The sequence below is a fragment of the Uloborus diversus genome, chromosome 8 (assembly GCF_026930045.1).
Source record: "Uloborus diversus isolate 005 chromosome 8, Udiv.v.3.1, whole genome shotgun sequence".
NCBI lineage: Eukaryota > Metazoa > Arthropoda > Arachnida > Araneae > Uloboridae > Uloborus > Uloborus diversus.
The window spans coordinates 49,884,702-49,910,664 of NC_072738.1; the positions used below are offsets into that span (position 1 = coordinate 49,884,702).

The window sequence follows — 25,963 nt, forward strand, 5'->3', positions numbered from 1 at the left end:
AGCTACAACACAATCCGACTTACGTGAAAGTTTTTGGAGGGTGTGTAAGTACTGGCTTTGTTATTGGCTACTATATATATATATATATATATATATATAAACATCAATAAAACAACAAGCAGACAATGTTACAACATAGATAAATGACAGAGATGAAGCCAGAACTCTTTAGCAGTGGAAACTTCATCCTATGGTCGACAGATCAAAAAATTATACTAAAACTAAATGTAGGATGTCCTGTTCTGAAAAAGCTAGCATTTAGGATTACATTGGGCTAAACGCATCACATGTGAGAAATGAATGCAGATTTTTGGAGCTAAGACCTAAAACTAAGCACTGGGGTTTTATCTCGGACATTAGAAGCCAAGGTCATCAATAATGTCCCTCCACCGTACCGCCAGCGAAAAATCACAAGACTTACCTATGTGTCTGGGTGCAAATTCCAATCTGTATTCATCAATTCAATTTTTGTACCCGTCGATTAAAAAAAAATAAAACAAAACCAATCAAATGACTAAAAAATAAATAAAAGGATTATCCAAAAAATCAGATCCAAAAACATTTCAGGTCTACCAAAAAACACGTTTCAAAAAACATCATCAACATGGTTTCGTACAGAAAATTCATACACATGAACAGCTAGATGGTTAAAGTGAAGCAAAGTGTTGATTTAAGGCTATGCTAGAGAAGATATTATTTACAAGATTATTCGGGAAATTGTTTTCAAGTAGTTTATTTTTAAGTCGATTTATTTCTTGGTTGAATGCAGTAATAGTGTTGCAAATGCTTTTGACTCTGATGGCTTGCAAATATTATATATCCAGTCCAGTGTGCAAATGGCTAGCATTTTGTGCGACTGGGATGAAAATTGAATTGATGAATACAGATTGGAATTTGCACCCGGACACATAGTTAAGACTTTTGATTTTTTAATTTTATCCCCTTTAATATGTTTTCTTTTATATATATATATATATATATATATATATATATATATATATATATATATATATATATATACATTTGGCTCTCTGTTTAACGACTTTTAAGGGACCACAAAAAATTGTCGTTAAATAGAGTGTCATTAAACAGAGAGCGAAGTGTATATTTTGTGAATACCTTCCTCCCTTTCGCATCCCTGAGAGCGGAAGTTCCCAACCATACTAAGCAAACCATTGCTCATACAACTAACTACTACTTATTTTCCATTTATTTTTTTCCTTATAAATGAGAAAGTTGATGAAATATAATGATACCTAAGAGCGCTGTTTCATCCAAAGTTTGTGAAGATAGAAAGAAAAAGAGAAAGTATTTGACAATTAAAGAAAAGTTAAAGCTTCTTGAAAAGCTGAATCTGAACTAAAAAATGCGTTGAAGGTAGCACGACAATTAGGTATGAGTGAATCTTCCATACATACAATTAAAAGTCAAGAAAAGGAAATCCGTAAAAGTTACCGAGTAATATTTCAGTAAAATGCAAAAATTTATGAAATTGGAAGCTGCTCATGTATTGTGAATTAAAGAAACCAGGAAGAAGGGTGTTGCCAATGTGTCAGATGGGAAGGTCATAAAAAACTAGTGAAATAACTGTATTTAAAAATATATTAGAATAACGGTTTGATTACGCAGCATAAATGATCATCATCTTCACTTTTTAAGTTACAAATATCATTACTGGATCTACTTTACAGTTCAACTACAGTATATTTGCTTTTCTTTCTATATACTATATGTACTGTATACTGGTTTGTTTTCTGTCTTTCTTTCCCATTGATTTTGTGCATCGTAGCAGAATTTTATGTTAAATAAAATGGTTTATAAAAAAAAATATAAGTAAACATTCAGTTCTTCATGTAAGAAACAGTACTTTATAGTTAAGAAATGGTTTTTTACAGTTGAGGGGGCATTAACAAGTGTCTAAAATAATTGGTAATTTTTTTTGAGTTTTTACTTATACCCTTTCCACAAAGCAAAAATTCGACTTATGCGAAGGGTCTTGGAACGCATCCCTCGCCCCGTAAAGTCAGACCTCGACTGTAATAGGTATACATTAACATGTATTAAACTCTGCAGGGACCAAAATAAAAAATGTATGATTGATGAAAACGTATAAAAGAGAAATGTATAAAAGGTGCTTTACTGTATATAGAATATTGAGTGTTTTTATAGTTTTCCTTTACTTGTAGTTTTCCCACAATAAGTCATTAGTTTAAATATTTAAATTATAATTTTACTCTACGCTCAAATATATGTATAAAAGAAGTAAGCTCAAATATAATATTGCCTTTTCATATTATCTTATATAACTCCAGCAGGTTCTGAAAGTCTTATGGTTTTCAGACTTGATAAAAGAAAATGCTAAAATTTTTTTAGCTGTATACAGTTCTGATTTGTTTCTAAAATCGAAAGAAAATATACCTCAGTTTTTGAAGATCTTCTGGAGTATTGTCTATCTCATCAAGAAGAACCTTTTTTCGAATCAATGCTTTGATTTCTCTGTAATCTTTAGCAGAATCTTTCTTCATCTATATTTTTTGCAAATGCATATAATTATTATTTTTTAAATATATGGAACATACAGTTCAATCTCATTTATCTGGACTAACTGGGACAAATGACAATCCAGATAAACGAAAATCCAAATAATACGGGCAATATGGTATTAAGCAAAGCATTCTTAAATAATCAAACTTATCTTTTACTGCAGCAAAAAAAAATTCTTTGTAACAAAATTACAGAGGATTATTTCTCACAAACACTTTATCAATTACAATTCAGCTACAGTGTTATTAGACTGACGTTCCAAGAACACGTGGTTTGTTAAATTACTCTGATTTATTTTACAACTTATGTGGGAGTTGCACATTGAATCACAATAAAAAATGAATATTCTGCTTATTTATGGTTCTGTTCTTGAAATCATAATTTGAAATTCTTATTTAAGTATAGATTTTTTTAAACTCAAGCAGTTTGATCCGGATTAACTGGCAATTCAAATAAAAATGGGGGCTAGATAATAGAGGTTCAACTGTATCTTGAAGTTATAAGACTTTCACTCATTTTTGCTTTAACACCTCTATAGTACCAATTTTACAGAAAAAAAATGACTCTGAAACTGGCAGCAAACAGTTAATAATGTTAAAAATTGGAAATGGTTACTGCAATTATGTTATCTTCAAATCTTAAAAAAGTTCCTAAAGACCAACAGAGGACTTGCAAACTTGATCATGATTTTTAATGAACTTGAGCACTGCATAGTTTTCAAATTACACACATTCAACATAATTTATTTATCTTCATTTAATTTTAACAATCCCAAAAGGTTTCTGACTTACATTCAAGGACAATTGCATAAGAATTAAATGTTATATAAGTGCCTTTTTTATACAGTGAAAATATTTTTGTGAAAGATTTTCCAAAAAGTACAAAGACTGAAAAATTAACTTCCTAGTAAAAGTTTGACTTTTAGTGTGAATAAATAGTTGTAAAACATGTGTAAATACATTTTGTTTAAAATGCTTTTTTAATAGTGCAATAAAATTTAACAATAGCTTTTAAGCAAATTTTGTGCTTTTTAGAAACAAAAGTTTATTTTAGAGATGACCTAATTAAATTTAACAATAGCTTTCTTTTTTTTTAAATTGCCTTTTTTCAACATTGTCCAAAATTTTTACTTTTTAGCAAAAAAGGTGTTACTTTTCATTTTTCAATAATGTGATGAATATAAAAGCAGCTCTTGTTTTGTTTATTTATTTGTTAATATATAGCATATTTAATTTAAATTTTGTATAAACTTCAATAATTTTGATATTAAATCATGATAGTGCTATCTTCTCAAAAAGCAATACATTTAAATAGTTCAACTCACATTTAATGTAAGCGCATGCAGGAAATCTTCCAGAAAAGTAGCAAAACCTTCACTTAACCATTCTTCAGTCCAATCAGATGCTCCTATCAACAGTCCAAACCAACCATGAACTATTTCGTGTGCAACTCTAGAACACATGCTGCCATCACCAGCAAGAAGAGATTGGGATAAAAATATAATATTTGGGCTAAGAGATAAAACAAAACAAAAGACTATTACACTAATGGTAGAATTCAACAATGACCAAAAATAACTTTTCGTCTTAATTCAAATTTTGTATGAATAAATAAATAAAAATATTCTGCTTTATATACTAAAAATAAATAAATAAAATATAAAATAAATAAACATGAAGTTGGTTAACTGCCACTATATTGATCAAGAAGAGATTGGAAGTAAAATATAATATTTGTGACTAACAGGTGAAACAAAGCCAAGTGGCTCAGTGGTAGCACATTGTGCCTCCACGCCACAGACCCACTTTTGTTTCTTGGGTTGGCATGGTTGACTCATCTTCTCATCCCTACAATGGGTTGATAAAATGAATACCAAGTGTGATTGGTGATAACTTACATTGTTTAAACAGAAAGTCGAAAGGATAAGTTCCGTAAGCAAGTGAACAATATTAACGTCCTTATACAAGCAGAGATGATATAATGCAGTAGAAGATACAGAATTAATGTCAATGTGAAGAAATGAACATTGGAAACTTGTTTAAAAGCTTGCCAAATATTTCCATCGAAACTAAAATAAACGCACAAAATAAATTAATAAAAATAAACCCTGGCCATAAGCAGAGGTGGAGTACACAACTCCCTAACACCTACCGGACCTAACACTTAAGAGGATGAGCAAAAGAAAAAGAGAAAGAACAATTGGAATTGTTCGCTATTTATTCTTGCATGCCTCGTTTGCGCATGATTGGGCATCAAAGGATGCCAACCTAAAACTTAAACTTTACATGCGCGAAAGAGTTGAGAAGTTAATCTCATTTGAGTAAAGACAATTTTACATTACATTGCATGAGGAATGAGAATGCGGTTGAATATCGTTTACCGATGTCTATCAACTGGGAACTAAAAATTGGGGTTTCCGTGTTTCGCTGACCACCAAATTGGATCAACTGCCTCAGGATCCGAGAGTCCTAAGTCATGACAACCCTGATGGGCACAGTAGGCCATGGCCGCCCCAATGGCATGTTGCGCCACTGAATTTAGTTCAGTTTAAAGAGATAAAACAAAAGTATAACACTAATGGTAGGATTTAACAATGACCAAAACCGTTTTATTTTAATTAAAATTTTATATAAATAGATATAATAAACATTCTTCTTTTTATATCAAAAAATAAAACACATAAACAAATGAAAAATTGTGTGTGGGCTTTGTTAACCTTCAATCCCAGATTCTAGACCAATAGTCTAAGAAAATTTTTCAGTTGGTAGATTTTTGAGATGCAGAAAATCGTCACAATCCATGGCATATGATTATGTGGTATGTTAAAGGTGCCTTGTGTTCCTGTTTGGCTCAGGCACTCAGCTAAATCAAACTTCTAGTGGACAAGTATAATTTTGCATTGTGAGAACCCAAAAGCCTCCATCTGGTGAAAAGCTGGGCATCAAAATTCTCTGTGCCATTGGCACATGCACTTAAAGTTGAGATTACCTTCAGACTAAAAATTCCAAAGAAAGAACGTCTGCCTCCAGCATGGTTATAGCTATTTCAAACTAACGAGACCAAAACAAGGGTGAAACTCAAGTCTATGGACGTAGAAATAGGCTGTTGGTATATGCTTGTAGTTCTGCCTCAGCCCCTGCTTAGGGCAGTAACTTATAGAGTATTACCGAAGCTTTAACTGTCACTCTGCGAGTTGAGTTGCACCAGGCTTGCAAACAATTGATGGTGTGTTAAATTGATTTCAGCTTCAGTGATGTCTCCTGCTTGGTTATGGTTATTTCAAGACTGATGATTCAAAAACAAGGACAAAACTACCATCTCTGGATGTTGGAACCAGGAATGTTGGTATAAGGTTGTAGCTCTGCTTTATCCTCCCATTGGGGCGGCCACTTACAGATTAATACTTTAACTGTTTAATAAATTACAGTCGGACCTCCATATATCGAAGTAGCAAATTGGCGGAAAAAAATTCGATATATAGAAATTTTGATATATAGAAACTATCCTATTTTATCATAAAAATCTCCTAAAACATTAAAATTAAAGCTAATTTTCGTGCATGAAACCCAATTTCTAATGTATACGAGCATTGGATTAAACGAAAGTGAATAACTGAAAAATTAACAGAAATTACATTTTTGTGCCTTCATACATCTTCATTCTTCGGCAGTTCAACTTGATTCGCAACATAAGGGGATTTTCGTTTTGACAATGTAATCGAGAGAAAAATAAAAAATCAATCTTCTTCACTTGAATGATTTTTACTGAAGCTAAAAAGACTAGGAATGATAATCAACAGACAAAAAGGATAACTTGAAACTGATTTTACAGTGTTACTGGTTACAACTAAGATTTGAAATAAACTTGAGGGAATTTAAGAACTCCAGAACGGAACAACGACCTATCTACACACCCTTCAAACCCAGATTTCTTATGAGTTTCTTAGCAACCTTTAGTAAACATAATTTTCCCCACTAACCTTCTTTTTCATGAGACAAACAGCCTAAAGTAAAAAAAAAAAAAAGATCTACGAATGTCTCGATTAAAAATTCGATATATAGAGATTTTTTCGATATATAGAAACAATTTTTCTATGTAATAAACATTGAAATTTGCTGGGATTTCGATATATAGAAAATTTCGATATGTGTAAGTTCGATATATGGAGGCTCAACTGTAAATATGATGAATTGAACTGAAACTGAGACTAAACTAAAATAACAAATTGAACTATGCAAAACAAGTTTACTGTAACAGTGCCAAATTTACGGTTACTTAGACTTACAATATTAACCATCGAATTAATTGCAAAAATGTTCACCTTGCCATTCCCAAGCTTCCAAAAGTTGGAGGTACAATTAAAAAGTCAATTCTTCTAAAAGGATAAGGTCCTAAGAAATCTTCTGAATGTTTAAGGCAACATGGAATATACTCAAATAACTCCTGAAGAAATGAAACGGTATACATAAGATTAGCTTTACATAAAAATGATAACTAATAACTACACAATAAAATTCATGCATTAATTTTGGTTGGGCAGAAAAAATTCAAGGTTTTCAAGTATCAGATTGTACCAAATTAGTGAGTAGTATAAATTTATACAAACTATATGGAACAACAACTGACTACATTAGCCACGTTCACATGAACCTTTCTACCCCGGGAAAGAACCTGCTTTAAACCGCATTTTGCTTATTTCCAGGGTAAATGTGGATCTTTCTTTTTCCTGTTTTTAACTGGAGTAAGTGTGAGGGTTTTACCCAGAATGCACTTGGCAAAACCAGTTTGTTTACTAACTAGGTATAGATGCTAATGATGGCCCCTAAGGGAAAACCCCCTTCTTGGGTACAGGATACAAGCTCCTTTGGCATGTTAACGGTGAATTTCCCAACCATACTTTTTTTTTCTCCTAAGGTTAGAGCAGGGAAATGCGAGGTACAAAAGTTTCATTTCAATGCAGCAACTGACTCTCTCACACAACAAAACCAATCAAAGTGTCAGTCAATCAGAGTCTTCCTCTTTTTTAGTTTTTCAATACAAAGCTTTTAGGAAAGCAAATGGTAAAAGGAAAAACGAACAACATATCTTCATGAGAGATAAATAGAAAACTAGTATGTTGTGGCCATCACGAAACTTTGTTCTATATTTTTCATTTTTTTTCTGATCCCTCCCCATGCTTGACGAGAAAGCAATATTCCCAACAAAAACAAAATTACACATGCAAAAACTTGACGACCATCCCAATGTCTGAATTATTGCAAAAGCAAAGCAAAGAGCGAAAATTGAAAGTTATTTTAAAAGCCTTGCTTGAATTAATTACAAATATTTTATTTGTTAACAAACATAAGATGGCAACAGTTAAAATTTTTAAATCATTGAGATAATATTTCCGATCATTTCCATTCAATTAAAATCACGAGAAATACGCAGACGACAATCTATTACGATTTATCTTTCTTATTGTTGCATTAATAAAGCTATTTTTATTCAAAAAAAAAAAAAAAAAATCAACACCTCTTGGAGCGATTGGCGTCAAAATTGAACCAAAGCCTGTTTACATATGGATTCACATATATTCCAAATTTCAACCAGAACGTAGCATTACTTCTTGAGATAGGGCACTCACAATGGAAAAAAAGAACGGGTGATTGCGCTACCCCCCTTTTTAGCTGTTGACACCAAAATAAAATCAGCTCTTATACCCACTAAGGACTACTTGCCGATAAATTTTTCTTTCATTCTGTTCATTATTTCTTGAGATACAGCAGTCACAATTGACGACAAAAAACGTTCTATAGCTCAACCCCCGTTTGAGTGATTGACACCAAAATTGAATCAGCACCTGTTCCTGTTAATGGCAACATATGGACCAAATTTTGTCTGATTCCGCCAGTTACTTCCTGAGGAATAGCAAGCACGCGTAACTCAAAAAACGTCCCATTGCTCCACCCCCCTTGGAGGAATTCGCGCCAAAAACCAATGGGCACAAGTTCACATAGGGGCACATATGTGTACCAAATTTCGTTCGATTTCATGCGGTAGTTTTGCTGCAGAGCGGCCACAAAAAACTGGTCACACACAGACGTGACACACACACATACACACACACATACATACACACACAGACAGACAGACATTTTCCAAAAATAGTCGAAATGGACTCAGCACACCTCAAAACGTTCGAATCCGTCAAAATTCGAAATTCGAAAATTTGCACGAATCCAATACTTTCTTCTATGTATTAGATATAGAAGAAAGTAAAAAGCATAAAACTATGATTTAATTACAAAAATAAAATAGAAGAACAGAACAATTTGAAAAAAGGAATGAACAGTTTGAAAAATATATTATTAAAACATCTATGCAGTAAAAAAATGTTCTCCCTTGTGCAAAAACAGTAAATGATGAAACCAACATTGTTAAAGCATAATTACATAAGAGCATACTGATATTTACACAAATTTGCAGTTCTTATGAAACTGAAAACCTTAAAATTTCTTTTCATAGTTCATACAATTTCATATTAGCAGCCAAGCATAAATCACACAGTTTAAGTACTCCATTGCAAACAGCAGAGTTAAGCAGGGGGGCCCATTCCCCCCCCCCCCCCAAGTTCAATGGCGCAAATTCCTCCCCAAAATTTTTCTCAACCATATTTTTGTTTTTTTAACTTTTTTTTTATTTCATTATTTTTTAAAAGTATTTTTATTTAATTAATTTTTTTTACTATTTTTTAATTATTTATTTTTAACACATTATTATTATTACTATTGCTATGCCAATGACATACACACACACACAAACTAAATAAATAAATGACATAAAATATAAACAGAATAAAATAAAATAAAATTAAAATACCTTTAATCAAAAATAAATCAGTTAATACAGTTAAATAAATAAAATAAAATATACCCTCCCCTTTTTGTGGGCACCCCTGAGCAGGGTTGGGTTTTGGACTGTCCAAAACTGGTTTAGGACAGGACAGGTGGTTTTTACCGTCCAAAACTGTCTAAAACTGTCCAAAAAAGTGTCCGAAACTGTCTTAAACTGTCCAAAACTATGCTAAAGCTAAAGAGGTGTTATCTAATCAATTCGTATTTACTGCAATATTCGTAATGCATAATTATAAATAATAATGAGGTTTAATTAATGAATATTTGGTAATATTTTTCTCCAAAATGTTAATTAAAAATATTTTACTTAAAAAATTGCCAATAACTATTACATAAAAACTTTCTTATGTAACAGTTGGTAGAGTTATGAAAGGAAATTCACAACACAACCAAGACAACTAATTTCAGTTCCATTTATAATTCAAAGGAATATTACAAAATGTGCAATATTTAGGAGCCAAAGAAAAAAAAATTTAAAATGGTTTTTTCAAATAAGTTTTACATGATGGTTTAACGAAAATTATTTTTTAAATCATATATGTAAGAACAAGAAATTGATGATGAAACACTTATGTTATAAAACTAGTGCTATTCTTTTTTTGTTCATATTTTTAATATAATACATTCTGTAACTATAAAAAAAATTGTAATTTATTGCATTTAAGTCAGTTATAGCACCATATTTTGAACACTTTCTTTTGCATACATGCATAAATGTTGAAAAATTTGGTTTGTGAGGGAAAAAAAACAAACTCCTGCATGCAAATTGAAATTTTTATTGTAGAATTTAATTTCTATGTAACTAGATTAAAATCAGCTACATAAATAAGTTACACACACACACACACACACACATATATATATATATATATATATATATATATATATATATATATATATATATATACTTGAATGTTGAATAAATATATTAAATGGTCAAAAAGTAGTTTTGGACACAATGGTTTTGAACAGGATGATAAAAACCTTGCTTTTATTTGCCCACCTGCATAAACATAGGGAAATTTGGTTACTAATATAAAAAAGCTAAATAAAATCATGCATACAAATTGAAATTTTAATCAAGAATTCAACTTCTATATAACTAGTTTTAAATCAGCTGCATAAATAAGTTGAATGTTCTCATTGAATAAATGTTCTATCTAAAACATTACTTTGATACATTTTATTGTTTTTGATGTTTTCTAACAGAATACAATTTTTCTAAAAATATAGTTTTGGACACTTTTGGACAGTTTTGGACACAAGGGTTTTGGGCAGGACGGTAAAAACAAGGGTTTTTACCGTGGTTTTTACCGTAGTGTCCAAAACCTTGCCAACCCTGCCCCTGAGTATAAGATGAAAAGATAAAAAATATATAAAACATTTAATACATATGCTGCTTATAAATTCAAACAAAAGTTTTTAAGAATACTTAAAATTTCCAAATTTGCTTATTGTAACATTGTTATTTTCAAAAAATAACTAAAAATCAGATAATCTATTCTGAAAAAAATATATAAATAAAAAAAACCACAAAGCACTGAATATCTACTGCTAGTACAATTGAAAACATCAATAACTTCAGATAGGTTACAGCAGAAGATACAGCAAAAGAAAAAAAAATTTAATATGCGCTCCTGAGATCCATTTAGGGATTGTTGCAGAAGATAAAGTTTGAGACTGAAATGTCCATTTTTCAAGGGAAAAATACTGTCATCTTTGCCAGCATTGAAAGATGAAGGGGACTTATGCGTAAAATTAAGAGACATTTTTTACGTATAAATTTAGCTACAAAATTTTTGGAGTAAATGGGATTTGTACAATGTAAGTAAGAATTTATTATATTAAGCCTGTTAAGGACCCAAAATTTGACGTTTGGTAATCCGGCAGGACTTGAAATTCAAAAACAAAGGTTACTATTTTTTACTTTTTTGAAGATGAAAAGAAAAAAAAACCTACAACTTTTAGGTTTGGGGAAAAAATGTTTTAGTTGAGACATAAGCTTTTCTTTAAGAAGGATAATAAATGTTCCTTCAAACAGGTAAAAATTTAGGAAGTTCAGAGAAATATTGGAAACATTTTACCTCATTTTTTAATTAATAAAATTTTAAAAAGAAGAAAAATTAAATAAACATGCTTCAAGAATGATCATACACAATTTTTATACTTGTGCATGAAAAGACTTTTTTTTTTTATAGCAAAAGATTTATTGTGGAGATTTACCCCAAAAGTCTAATCACTGAAAAGTCCTTTTATGGAAAAATTTGTTTTGATGAAAACTCGAAAGATTTTTACTTTATTAGGGTGTTTGGGAGAAAGGATAAAAATTTCTGGAGTTTCCTGAACCAATTGGCAAAGTTGGCAGTTATTTATTGTGAAGGGTCTGTTTTTCAGGGTTCATACTCACTTCAAAATAAAAAATTTCCATAACTTTTCCAAGACTTTTTCATGACTTCAAAAAAATTTTCATGACCTTGTCACACGAAGAGAATAGTACTGTTTAATGTCAAACTTTCCAATTTTCAGAAATAGACATTTAGCAAAACTTTTACGTGAATGACATTAACTCATCAAAGAGGTCACTTGTGCTTGTGATTGAGAAAATGTCAGTGCACACTATAGATACTAATTATAAACAGTTATTATTTGTTTTTAACATATAAATTTAAGTAAAGTAAAAATATAGAGAATGCAATATACTGATGCTTAAATGTCTAATAAACAAGGCAGAATAGTAATGAATATGACAAAGTTAGCATGAGTCATTAAAGTTTCGAATAATAAATTCACTTTATAAAAATATTGCCCTTAGCAGGGTTGCCACGGAAGTTCAAGAATGAAATTCCCTGACATTTCCAGGTTTTCCAGGTGGTTTTGAGAAAAATTCCAGGTTATTGATCTCCACCTTCATTTTGCAACATTAATATATACATCTCAAATTTTGATAAAACTTACCTCATTTTCAAACTTTACAAACAATGGTTACCAAATTTAATTTACTCAAGCTGAAATAATCAAAAATATGTACTAATGGTGGTTCATTTTTTTTTCCTCTCAGCTCGAGTCCATGACACCCCTTATTTTCTTTTTTTTTTTTTAGACTTACTAATAGTATTATGCTGTAAAAGTTTTAGCTTCTTACTCAAATTTTAAGAGGGTGCTCAATGAACTCCCTTAATTTAACATTAGCTCTAGCATAGAAAAAGTCACAAATTTAGAAACATTTAATTTCCCCAGCTGTTTTTTTATGTAAGTAATTATTTTATTGCAATGAATATGCATACAACTCGTGTAGATTATAGTATGTAACATTGTTTTTTCAGTTCAATGTATTTTTTAACCCCCTCCTCATACTTATGAAGTTTTGAGGGAGGGGGTCGAGCACCCTCTTTCAGTTGGAATAGGAAGTTAAAATTCTTCCAGTATTTTACTATCCACAAGTCAACATTGAGTGGTGTCCTGTATTCTAGGAGAAACCTTTTTTTTAAGTGTATTTTTGAACTACCCTAATGTACTGACACAAGTGAAGCAAATCACTGTAATAAACAATTAATGTAAATGTAGCATACTTATTTTCAATAGCGAGGAGCCACTGCCTTACATCAAGTGAAAGAACTGCAAAATTAACAATTGTGACATCTGTATCACAAAAATAAAGTTAATTGCTAAAATAATCTGAACTAAAAACTTATGAAACCTAAACTTTTTCAATTATTGCCTTCTACCCCTCCAATCCATTGAACTCAAAGCGCTTTTAGACTTTGGCCTGTAAAAAAACATGCATCTTTTAGCTTCACATATTTTCCCTGTTTGTAGCTCATAAAACAGGGGTGCTCCCCCCCCCAAGTTCAATGGCACAACCCCCCCCCCCCCCCCAATATTTCTGAACGCCTTAGCGCTTTTATTTTTAACCCTCTTTTTTTAGTTTACCTATTTATTTATTTTTACTTTCTTCTATATCTAATATACAGAAGAAAGTATTGGATTCGTGCAAATTTTCGAATTTCGAAGGATTCGAACGTTTTGAGGTGCGCTGAGTCCATTTCGACTATTTTTGGAAAATGTCTGTCTGTCTGTGTGTGTGTATGTGTGTGTGTCACGTCTGTGTGTGACCAGTTTTTTGTGGCCGCTCTACAGCAAAAACTACCGCATGAAATCGAACGAAATTTGGTACACATATGTGCCCCTATGTGAACTTGTGCCCATTGGTTTTTGGCGCGAATTCCTCCAAGGGGGGTGGAGCAATGGGACGTTTTTTGAGTTACACGTGCTTGCTATTCCTCAGGAAGTAATTGGCGGAATCAAACAAAATTTGGTCCATATGTTGCCATTAACAGGAACAGGTGCTGATTCAATTTTGGTGTCAATAACTCAAACGGGGGTTGAGCTATAGAACGTTTTTTGTCGTCAATTGTGACTGCTGTATCTCAAGAAATAATGAACAGAATGAAAGAAAAATTTATCAGCAAGTAGTCCTTAGTGGGTATAAGAGCTGATTTTATTTTGGTGTCAACAGCTAAAAAGGGGGTAGCGCAATCGCCCGTTCTTTTTTTCCATTGTGAGTGCCCTATCTCAAGAAGTAATGCTACGTTCTGGTTGAAATTTGGAATATATGTGAATCCATATGTAAACAGGCTTTGGTTCAATTTTGACGCCGATCGCTCCAAGAGGTGTTGATTTTTTTTTTTTTTTTTTTTTGCGAATAAAAATATTTTTATTAATGCAACAATAAGAAAGATAAATCGTAATAGATTGTCGTCTGCGTATTTCTCGTGATTTTAATTGTATGGGAATGATAGGAAATATTATCTCAATGATTTAAAATTTTTAACTGTTGCCATCTTATGTTTGTTAACAAATAAAATATTTGTAATTAATTCAAGCAAGGCTTTTAAAATAACTTTCAATTTTCGCTCTTTGCTTTGCTTTTGCAATAATTCAGACATTGGGATAGTCGTCAAGTTTTTGCATGTGTAATTTTGTTTTTGTTGGGAATATTGCTTCCTCGTCAAGCATGGGGAGGGATCAGAAAAAAAAAGAAAAATATAGAAGAAAGTTTCGTGATGGCCACAACATACTAGTTTATTATTATTGTTTTGAAAGAAAAGTGTGCTCGCTCCCCAATAAAATACACACACAGAAGAAAATAATAAAGTAAAATAATATGAGTAAATAATTTGAATAAAAATAAAGTAAAATAAGTAATTAAAAAATCCCCCCCAAAAATTTTGATGACGCAACTTGCGCCATAATCACTCCTGTGGGCACCCTGTCATAAAGTTAAATTTTGAGCATTGATCAGAAACTCCTCTCTTTTTTTTTAAATCGGTTTACGTTTACTTTGAAAGAAAGAAGCGCATTGGAAATCTTTAAAGATCACTACCAAAATACTAAAAGATTAGCGATACTTCTGTAAAAAAGAAACTTTCTAAGTTTAAAATTTTCCAATGAACTAAATTTACAGAACAAAATTGTTTAGAATAATACGATTCCATTAATTAATTTAAAGAAATAATATAAAATATGAAAAGATTATTGCAGCTCATTAAAAACTTCAGTCCACTCGCAGACAAAACAATGTGCTGTGCATCATAACAACTTCAGAACTGCTGACGTAAACAAGCAGCGTTTAAACAGAGCCCGCTCAAACGAGGAAGAAAGTACCTTCTGCGCATGTCCGCCGCAGACTGCTATGGCGCACGCGCCAATGGCAGAGAGTTGATAAAAAGAACTGCAGGGGGAAGAAGAGGGGAATGACAAAACGACGAATGGGAAGGGAATGGCGGCGAAAAAAACAAGGCTGAAAGTTTTTTTTTTGACGTCATAGACCGCGGGCAGCTCTAAGAACGATCAAAAATATGCAATTTTTCATTTTCCCTGACATTTCCCTGATTTTCGGCCATTTTCATTTTCCCTGACAATTCCAGGTTTTCCCGGTTTTCCCGGTGCGTGGCAACCCTGCCTTAGGTGTCAACAGTGCATCTAACCATCCATGCAACTTGACAGTATTTTCGTTCTTTAAAGTAAAGCTACGTTTTTCAGTAAATTCATTCATCTAAACCAGATATTCCAGCTGGCCACATGAATCAGTTTTACGAGTCATATGCTGGGCACCACTGTTTTAGAGTATTAGAATTCTCCTTTTTCAATGTTCTATTCCCTCACAAAAGTATTGATTTTCCAAAGTCTTCAACAAATTAAGATAAGCTCTACGAATTTAATAATGATTTTTTTTTTACAAGTGGTTAAAATGAACTCAGATGCAATTGAATTACTTTTTGAGTGGGCGAGGCAAAATCAAGAACATGTAATTACACCACTAAAGAATCCTTATACATTATTTCTGTAGCCTGTTTTTGGTTTCTACGCGAGATCTTCCTCAATTCTTGATCGATTTCTTTGATTTACACCTTATTTTAAAGCTTATTGTGATGGCTATTGACGAAAAATAGACCCACGGTCTAAAAATTGTTTTTTCCGTCAAAAAACCTGTTTTAAAGAACCAGAATGAGGTTTTCGGTTAAATTCATAACTTTAACTTGCACAGTGACCGACAGAGCTGAATAGCTTGATCAGCAGAGCGTTCGCCTGGTAACCAGGAGAATGAGTGTTCGGGCCCATGTCCGGACAATCTGCATCAAAAATATTAGACAAATACCGCGCATTACGTGAACACTTAATAACAATGATTAACAAACATGAGGGAATAGATGGGATGGAAACGCTCCTTGCTGTTATGAAAACTTGATGCAACACACAGCTAAATTGATTCTTAATTGTAAGGAGATTTTTTTTTTTTTTAACTTCGGCTCTGGTAAGAAAATTAAAGCATAATGTAAGCGAAAATATAAGTATCAGGTTCAAGATTTCAGACTACAATGGAATTGTTTTTTGTTCAGAAAAAAATAAGAAATCGTATATTGAAATATAGATTTTTCTAATGAGTTTTTGACTCTTTGTACAAAAAAAAAAAAATTACTATTCCAATTTCAAGGGTAAAATATATATTTTTTCTTCTTTTTGCAAAAAAACAAATACCCTATCACATTTTTACTACATTCGAAAAGCTACGCTTAAAAAAGAACTTAGTTCAAATCATTTTGTATTTTAACCATGATGTTAAATGATGAAATGAACATGTGCTGCCATCTAAACCATAACGGTTCAAGCAGCCTGCGATAACAAATTGTAAAAATGTTCAAAAATAAAAACACTTCAATTCAATATCTTATCTTATATATTATTTCTGTGGATTATTTTTCTGTCAGTATGCGAGATCTTTCTTATCTCCTGAAGAAATTCCCCCTCATTTCAAAACTTATCAGGCCGGCTAATGCCGAAAAATAGATTTACGGTTTAAAAATCAAGTTTTCGGAAACTCCCCTTGCTGTTGCAAAATATTAATGCAGCCTGTAGGTCTTATGCAAATTTTTTTTGAAGCAAAGTTCTAATACAATTTTCCAATTTTTTTGTGTCGCTTTTGGCAAAAAAATAAATAAATAAATAAAATAAAACAAAATTAACCTGTGTGTGTTTTTTTTTTAAACAAAGCTTAAAAGCACTGGACTTAGTTGTTCGGTTAAATTAATAAGCTTTTTTGGTAGAGCGTTCGGCTATAAATTATCTGAGCTTCGGGCAAGCTCGGGCTATCAGACATAATATTAAATTTACATTAATATTACTCATTACATGTACTCATAACATACAACAGATAACACACGTAATAAAATAAATGCAGTGGGAATGCTACTTGGTGTTTCGACTCCTTTATGCAGGCTACAGTTATCATTCAGATAATTTGACTGTTAATCGAAGGGTGTTCTTCCCTTTTTTAACAAAGCCTTGACTCCGACCAGACCACTAAGCATAATGTAAGCATAAAAAAAATATTAGATTTACCTCAAAGGAATCCTTTTTGTGCAGAAAACATTTTCATTGTATGCTGAAATGTAGATTTTTCTAATACCAGTGTTCGACCTTTTGTACAAATGAAAAAATACTATGCCAAATTGAAACTACGAGTTTCACCCAGTAAACCTATAATTTATTCAAATACGATATAAAACATTAAAATTATTATCAACTTCATTAGTAAGAAATCATTTTCTGCTCCTCTGCTTTCAGCTGAAAACAAAAATACATTTTGTCTATGTTCGAAAAATTACACTTAAAAAACGGAATTAGTTCAACTGGTTTTGATTTTGAATTTTAAGTGTCCGATTAAAAGAAAAACATGTGCGGGCATTTAAGCCGTAACGGTTAAAGCAGCCTGCTATGGGAAATTGTTCAATATTCAAAAATAAAAATACTTATTTTCAACGAAGTTATTACTTCCCTAGAATGCTTGTTTCAATCGCTACGTGAGATCTTCCTCATTCTTAAATCAAATTCCATGTTTTACGAATAATTTTGAATCGTATCAGGCTCGCAATGACAAAACATAGATGCATGATCTTTTTTTTTTCCCGGCAAAAAGCTTTTTTGCTGTTTTTTATTACGCATTCCTTTAATGAATAGCATTTGAAAAGGAAGGCGCAATCGCTAAGTTTGTTGGAGTGTCGTGCTGTTTATCAGAATGGCGCCAGTTCGAATCCGCGCCAATAAATATCTCTTGATTTTCTTTTTTTTCCGTCAGATGCTCACATGGGCAGGACTGTATTTGCCACAACCTATGTTTTCACATGCAAAATTACTGCTTTTCATGAGTCACTCAGCCACATTATTAATGATATTTATGTTTGCATTGAAAATACGTACAACCAAAAGGTGAGCGATGATCAAATTATCACAACGTTCTATTTAACGAGGTTTTGTTACTGATGTCTTCAAATTACATGCCTTCTCTTGTGCGCTTACTCTTTTCCGTTTACTTTTTTCGGGTCTTTTCTTTCTTTGAAATTTTTAAAGAGCCTTATGAAATGATTCAAAGCACAGTGCGGAGTTCCGCACGGGTCGACTAGTATCAAATATAAGAAATGCTAAAAATAATGGTGAATTCAAAATTAGTAGAATGAAGTCCCAGTAGTAATATCACATTACAAAAAAAGGCGGGCGGCTGTTATAGAAGCGGATGCGACAGGATTCCAAAACTCAGATTTATTTTTGGGATCATTCGATTTTCGTATTAATATCTTTTACAAGCAATATTTTTTAATCACTCAAGGTTTTTAATGCTCTTTCAGCTACTGTTACTCTCTTACTGCTCAACAAATTTTTCCATGTCTTCAAATAAATTTCCATGACTTTTAATAAAAATATTAATTTTCCATGACTTCTCTAGGTCTGAAAAATTTGTTTATTTTTTCCCATAACTTTCCATAACCCGTACGGACCCTGGGTTTTCAAATAAAAAACCTTGAGGATCCATTTCTTTCACAAAAAAAAAAAGACTCCTCAGAACTTAGGTATAATATGGTTAAAATGACAACTATTTATTTGGTATTTCAGATTTTAAAATAAAAATGGAAATAAATACAGACACATGTTCTTACCTGAACAGCTTTATCCAGTAGACTAGGTGGAGCAAAAATTCTGCATTTTGTCTTAGTACTGCTTTAAAAAATAAAAATAATATCAGCACAATGAAAAATTGATGTTGGTAATTATTATTTTTTTAATACAAGGCGATTCAAAAAGAATGATGTGGTTTCAAACATGTATATTTCGAGCAGATATGGTACAAAAACGAAATTTGTTTTACAAATCTAAATAACTCTAAGATATCCTCCTGATACCTGAACATTATCCCACAAATGTTCTGAAACTACTACTAAACAGGTTGAAGCATCAAGGGTGCCCCCCCCCCCCCAAGTTCAATGATGCAAATTGCCCCCCCCCCCCCAAAAAAATATATATATATTCTCAATCCTGTTTCTCTTTTTTGATTATTTTTAGCGCTTTTTTTATTTTATTTATTTTTTAGTATATTTTTTTAACAATTTATTTATTTTTTATTACTGTCGTATTAGTATTTTATTAGATAAGTTCTGTTCTACGCCAATGACACAAACACACACGAACTAAATAAATGTAAAACAGAATAAAATACACTAAACAATTTTCATTAAAAATAAACCGATAAAAAAACTTTAATAAATAAGTTAAAAATATTAAAAAATCCCACCCAAACATTTTGATGGCACATCTTACAATATAATCCCATCCTGTGGGCACCCCTGTGAAGCATGAATGCAGCCACAGATGCAGTTGATAGTGATCTAATTTTCGGCTTGTCTAGATTAGAAGGTAAGGGGGTATCAACAGTATCCTTTGCATATCTCCACAGGAAAAAATCACATCATGTTAGGTCTGGTGATCTACGGGGACTATTCATTAAGTGTTAAGTCACTTTTCCCATGATGGTCATTCTGAATAATAAATACCAAGTGGGACACGTAGGCACTTTGTAGTAGCCAATGGAAACTTTACAATTTGTTCTTCCAAACTCCACCAGAGAGCTGTATGCTCAATATTTCTAAATCAGTAGCCTTATCAAATGCCACCATTCTTCTTGAACCACCCTGTTTAGTAAACAACTGAAGAGAAAAAATAATTACCAGTAAGAAGAGCAAATTAAATGTTCTTCCCAAAATCCTATTGCCAAGCATAAAGTGGATAAAGGAAGTACACTTTTTGTATAGTAATAATAGCTTGTATTTCCTACAAAAAGAAAGCAAATTATTTTGAGATTGATTTCAATGATACTGATATTACAGTATAACTTCGATTTAACGATACCCGATTTAACAATTTCCTCAATTTAATGACTCAGTTCACTGGTCCGGATTTAACTGCACTAAATGTTTATGCCCCTGAATTTAACGATATCCTTGATTTAACGATAACTTTTCCAGTCCCTTGACAATCATTAAATACAATTGTTACATAGAAACAAACCAGAGAAATCTTTTATTTTTATACATTTATGCTCTAAACATTGTAATGAGTATTTTCAGTAACATAAAATAAATCCAAAATACATAGAACACACATTATTTTCTTTAAAATGAATGCCAGTAGAAAAGTATGGAGAACACGGGAAATCTTCACATATATATTTGTATAGTTTTTGTGCACATTTTTCTACATCTGAATACTTTTCACCATCTAACCATTTAATGCAAAATTTTTGGAGGATTTCCATGCACCCTTCCATGTACTGTGAAGTTTATTTCTTCACCACATCATTCTAGATTAACAGCTGTTTAAAAGGTCTGTATTAATGAGTTTCAGCTATAATGATAACTAACATTCATAATCAAACTGCACAATTACTAATATAAATACTGAATTTTAAGATGATAAAAAAAAAGAAAAGAGTACTTATACTTAATTTTAAAAAAAAATAAATTAATAAAAACAAACAAACAAAAATGAGAATGAGGAATGAAGTTGATTACATTTAACAACATTCAACGTTTAAAAAATATATATATAGCATTTTACATTTCGTTGACATAGTTGTATAATATTTTATTCCTCCCTGACTTTTCTATGACATTTTTGGCATTATTTTTAATTTCTCTAACTATTCCAGCATTCTTTGAACTTGTAAGAACCCTGTTTTAGCTTATTTAAAAAAAAAAAGAAAAAAAAAAAGAATGCATGATAAAATGGCTGAGTATAGTAATCAGCTAACAGAATTGATTTAAAAAAATTAAAAAAAAAAAAAAAAAACATGAAAACACAAACTTCAGGAAAATGTATTAATGTGTGCCTTGTCACTGATGTTGTTAATAAGCAGAGGTGCTCAGATAGATGGATAGTGATGGCGCAGACTGAACCATTAGAATACTTAGGGAAGTTTTCGAGGGTAATTTACTACTTTTCTAAGGTCCTTTACACCTTTGTTTCTGAAACAAATAATCCAGCTTTTTTAATTAAAGGAGGCTTAAGTAATATAAACTGCTCTTTTTTGGCCTACAAAGAAACACATTAACCAAGACATCAACCCTGTAAATACTATGTTCCCCCAAACATTCTGCTCCATTACATTACACTCCAGGATCTCCCGCACCTACCACTACATCTGGTTTAACTGGTTGTGTGGGAACTTGAAGAAAGCTCTGTTTTTCTTATCCAGATTAGAAACAGAGCATCCTCTGATCCAGAATTCCCAGAGGAATTGATTTGGAATTGGGAACTTGGGGGACTTTGTGACTACAAACACATTTAATGTGCCCCATTCACCATTAGCCAGCATGGAAGATCTTTGACCGGCTAGTATCAGACCCGGGACCCTTCAGTTACTAGTTTGACGCCTAAGTTACTAGTAGTCAGCCCACCCCGGCCTACAGCACTGTGCATAAGCATGTAAGAGAGTTTGTTACAAGAAATGTTACAACTTTGAAAATAACATTAAATTCATTTCAATTTTTTCTCCTCACAGGCTTTACTAATTAATTGTTTGAACATTCAGAGTTGAAATTTACTTTTATCTCTCTCGAAAGGGCTAGCTGCTGGAATATCACTCATGCATTTATTTTAAATAGAAGAAAACAAGAAATAAGAGCATAAGATAAGAAAAAAGGAAGAAATAGGAAAACAAACAAAAAAGAAAATCAAATTAGAGGCTGAAACTTGAAAATATTTTCTCTGAACTAGATAATTAGACAAGATGAAAGAAGATTTAACTTAACCAATACTTCATAATATTGCTTTCTGATCCTAAAGTAAAGCACTTCAACCTTCATAAATATAAAAGGTTTACATAAATGATGTCATACCTTCAATGCAATTTATAGTAGGTTCATCATCACCACTCATAAGGACAACAGATGAATTGTCCACACAAACAGTAGCTTCCCATGTAGCCATAGCAGTTGGTGGTTCTTGACATGGAAATAAGGATCGATTATTAATCCAAGCACCATAGGTAAAAACTGCAGGACTGCAAAGAAAATATATAATGCAGTTTGAAACACTTGTATTACTGTCTATAAAATACAAATGTTTGAAAACTTTTTTGCTTTGTCTCAAATGAGCTAGAAAGTAAAAAATATACAATGATAAGATTATTGCTTAGTGAGCAAGACAAAGGTACAATACAAATGAGACGACCAGCAACAGGCTCAGGGCCCAGCTACGCATTGAGGACTAATAAACAGTTTATTAGTCCCCAATGAAGACCAATGGCCCTCTTAAAGCTATCCATACCCTTACTCATTACAGCCTCTTGCGGTAAGCTGTTTCAAGTGCTCACAACCCTGTTAAAGTAGTAATTTCTCCTAATTTCTAGGTTAGCCTGAGATTTGAATAGCTTAAAACAGTGATCCCCTGTCCTGCTTTCTGTGCAAAAATTTACGCCATTAACATCTTTCAGTTTTACAAATTTTTACAATTAAATCATGACTCCTCCAACTTTCCTTTGCTCCAGGGGATACATGTTAAGCTTTTAAATCTGGTATCATTATCAAAATCTGAAAGTCCCTTTACTAGTCTAGTAGCACCTCTTTAAACTCTTTCCAATAAAGAAATATCTTCCCTGAGATAAGGAGACCAAAACTGATCAGCATTTACTCCAAATGAGGTCTTACCAAATTTCTATAAGGGCAGAAGAAACTTCTTAAATTTATTTGAAATAGATCTATTGATAAACACATGCATTCTGTTGGCTTTAGTTGTTGTTGTTGCAAGTTCTTGTTGGCTAAACTTGAAATTTTTATTTATTAAGACATCCAGATCATTTTCTGCCAGATTAAATATCAAACCCAGTAAACAATAACTTCTATGCTAATTTCTAGGGTCAGATTAAGGCATGGGCACATGGGGCACGAGCCCAGAGCACCAAATCTGTAGTTAAAATTTTAATTGGACTCATTTCATATCTCGTTACAGCAAGATGTAAATTTTAAATCTAGAAAAAAAAAATGGTATTAAAAATTTAATTTTCCCAAATTTACTCCAAAAGATTAGTTTATATTTACTCTATAAAAAGTTGTTACAGATAATTTTTATATTCGGGGCCTGATTACTAAACAGGCCGATCAGATTGTGGTCTAGGGTCCCCACTATTTAGGGGCCTCCAAATGGTAAAAATCATGGTTAAAATTGTACAGTTTGAATAGAGGGGGCTCTAAAAAATTATTTGGCCAAACAACCCGATATCTTAATCGTACCCTGCTTTTTTTCTATGAACGAAGGGTAGCACTTGACATTTCTCCCAACATTAACTGCAGTACCCCACTTATCTGCCCACTTATGATCTAATGAACAAACAGAGGATCCTAAATCTGCTCTATTTCATTTTAAAGTTAAAAATACAATTCATCTACAAAGCTTGTTTAATTTGTTCTGAAAAAAGTAACAGATGTTTAAATTTCTCCATGCTACCTCTCTTTTTCATGTGAAGGAAAGGAAGAAATAAAATATTCAATAGTTGCCGGAAAATTAAATATTAAACATTTGATGGAAAATAAAAATTCAGAACATGCAAAAGCTATGTTTACTTTTTAATATGAAAATAACAAAAAAAAAAAAAAAAAAGAATGAAAAAAGTTTCAACATTAAATGCTAAATCTGCATTTTAACTTTTTTTTAATTAATTGAAGCATAAATAAAAAATATGATTTTTAACACTTACTTTTGTTCTTGATCAGTAACCCAAAGCAAAGATGGCCCGTCAGGCAATGTGCTGTATGTAATTTTCAAAATTTTTGGAAAGCACATGTTGCATGTATTTTCATCTTTCCAAACTTTTAGAGACCATTCATCTGATGAGAAATTCAGCTTATGGCCACTGAACAATAAAGGGTTAGCAGCAATATACTTCAATGCATTATAGTCTGTGCACGCAATATCAATCTCTTCGACTTTTTCCACTAATATTTTATGGGAGTCTAACACCAAAACAAATCCATAATCTGAAACTGCATTACTAGCAATACTTTTATTCAACTCATTCTTTGAAAATTTAGAGTGATCACAGATACACCGATAAGAATCCTCTTCTACTGAACCAATATTCCCACCCAAGACTGGTTTTAAAAATAAGATCTGATGGCATTTAAAACTTTTTTCATCAAAATGGCACACAAAATGGAAAATATAATGCTGTACAACAATATCATTCACATTTGAAACTAAAGGAAGATCATTATTTTTGTCATCAGAAGACATTTTAAAAGGTTCAACACAAAAATGATTATTAATAGATAGAAGACAAATTAAAATATGCTAAAAAAGGAAATGGGATCGTTAAGGATTTTCAACAGACGTTAAATCAGGAACAGACTGAGATTTTGATTTTGACGGATATGTCAGAGCCTTCATTTCGATATCATTACTAGCCTGCTGCTTCTGTTTTAGTTTTAGACCAGCTCCAAAGCCCAAAACTGAACCACTAGCTAAACATGCAACACTACCAAACAGTTTTAATCCTGCTAGTGCTCCTACAGGGCCTAATACCAGTCCACCAATAACAGCACCAGCAATAGGCAAAGATGCAGCTTTATAATCAGATGCTTTTTTCAAAAATTGAACACCAAGTGTAACATTTTCATTAACTTGTTCAATGTTGTCCTCAATTGTATTTACACTCTCTTTCTGTCTAAAAACAAATGAAGCAAATTGTTTAATGATGGTATTTATTTCAATAAGTTCTTTCTGGAGGTATGACAATGCATCAAATCGTCTTTTTGATGTTATTATCTCAGTTTCACATTGCAATTCTTCTATGCCTAAATATTCTGCTGGCGGCTCTTCGTCATAATTACAAATAAGTGGAGGAATGGTATCACAAGAGTTGCTTGCATCATCTGTCTCAGGAAGAGGATTCAAGACGTCAGAATGCAATTCCATAAACAGAGAAAGAGTTTCAATTACATCCTTCGTTGGGGCTAAAATCTTTTGATTAAACAATTCTCTGTCTTCTTCTTTAACTTGAAGATTTAAATTTTCCAATTCGGTTAAATCTGCTTTAAGCAGCCTAACAGCTTCAGAGGCTTTCACTTGTTCATAATATAGCTCCAATTCTTTATTTTCAGCTTTTAAAGATTGAATGGTTTTTGTTTTTTCCTTTAAAATAGAAATGTGTAAAGGTATAGCCACATCCACAACTTGATTTAATGCAAATTTTAATCTCTTGAATGGTATTTTTGGCAAATCGGCTATATTTTCTGTATTTGTGGTACTATCTCCCATATTAAAAATCAATGCAAGAATAAATCCTGAAAAATGAAAAAAGAAAAATAAGAAACAAAGGGTATGAACGAATAAAATTCATCACTAAGAACAAATGAATCCAAGAATGCTCCAAATTAATATTTTTACAATGCTTTTAAACTTTTACAAAGCTAATTCTAATAATTCAATAAGATACAGACAGGGTTCATATTCTATTTGGATGAAAAAATTCCATGACTTTTAAAAGACTTCATAAAAATTTTCATGACCTTGTAAAATGAAGGGAATAGTACTATTTAACATAAAATTTGCCAATTTTTTCGGGAAAAAAAAACATTGGCAAAAACTCCTACGTATGTGCCACTACCTCATTGCACTGTGCAGCATTTTATTTAACTTTC

General features: G+C 31.9%; 2 protein-coding genes across 2 annotated transcripts in view; both read right to left on the minus strand.

Annotated features, from left to right (window-relative positions):
* The window catches only part of LOC129227369 (aminopeptidase O-like), a 45,506-nt gene extending 20,859 nt beyond the window's left edge, over nt 1–24,647 (minus strand). The window contains exons 1-7 of the mRNA XM_054861919.1: nt 24,022–24,647; nt 22,166–22,329; nt 19,997–20,099; nt 18,932–18,992; nt 6,866–6,987; nt 3,869–4,055; nt 2,419–2,525 (exon numbers count right to left, since the gene is read on the minus strand). Coding sequence (XP_054717894.1) covers nt 2,419–2,525; nt 3,869–4,055; nt 6,866–6,987; nt 18,932–18,992; nt 19,997–20,099; nt 22,166–22,329; nt 24,022–24,557 — 1,280 coding nt within the window. The 5' untranslated portion in view covers nt 24,558–24,647. The remainder of the gene's footprint in view (nt 1–2,418; nt 2,526–3,868; nt 4,056–6,865; nt 6,988–18,931; nt 18,993–19,996; nt 20,100–22,165; nt 22,330–24,021) is intronic.
* On the minus strand, nt 24,636–25,580 carry LOC129228354 (syntaxin-17-like). Its single transcript, XM_054863033.1, has one exon. It carries the CDS (start codon nt 25,578–25,580, stop codon nt 24,636–24,638), a length of 945 nt encoding a protein of 314 aa, XP_054719008.1.
* Nucleotides 25,581–25,963: the final 383 nt, after the last annotated feature.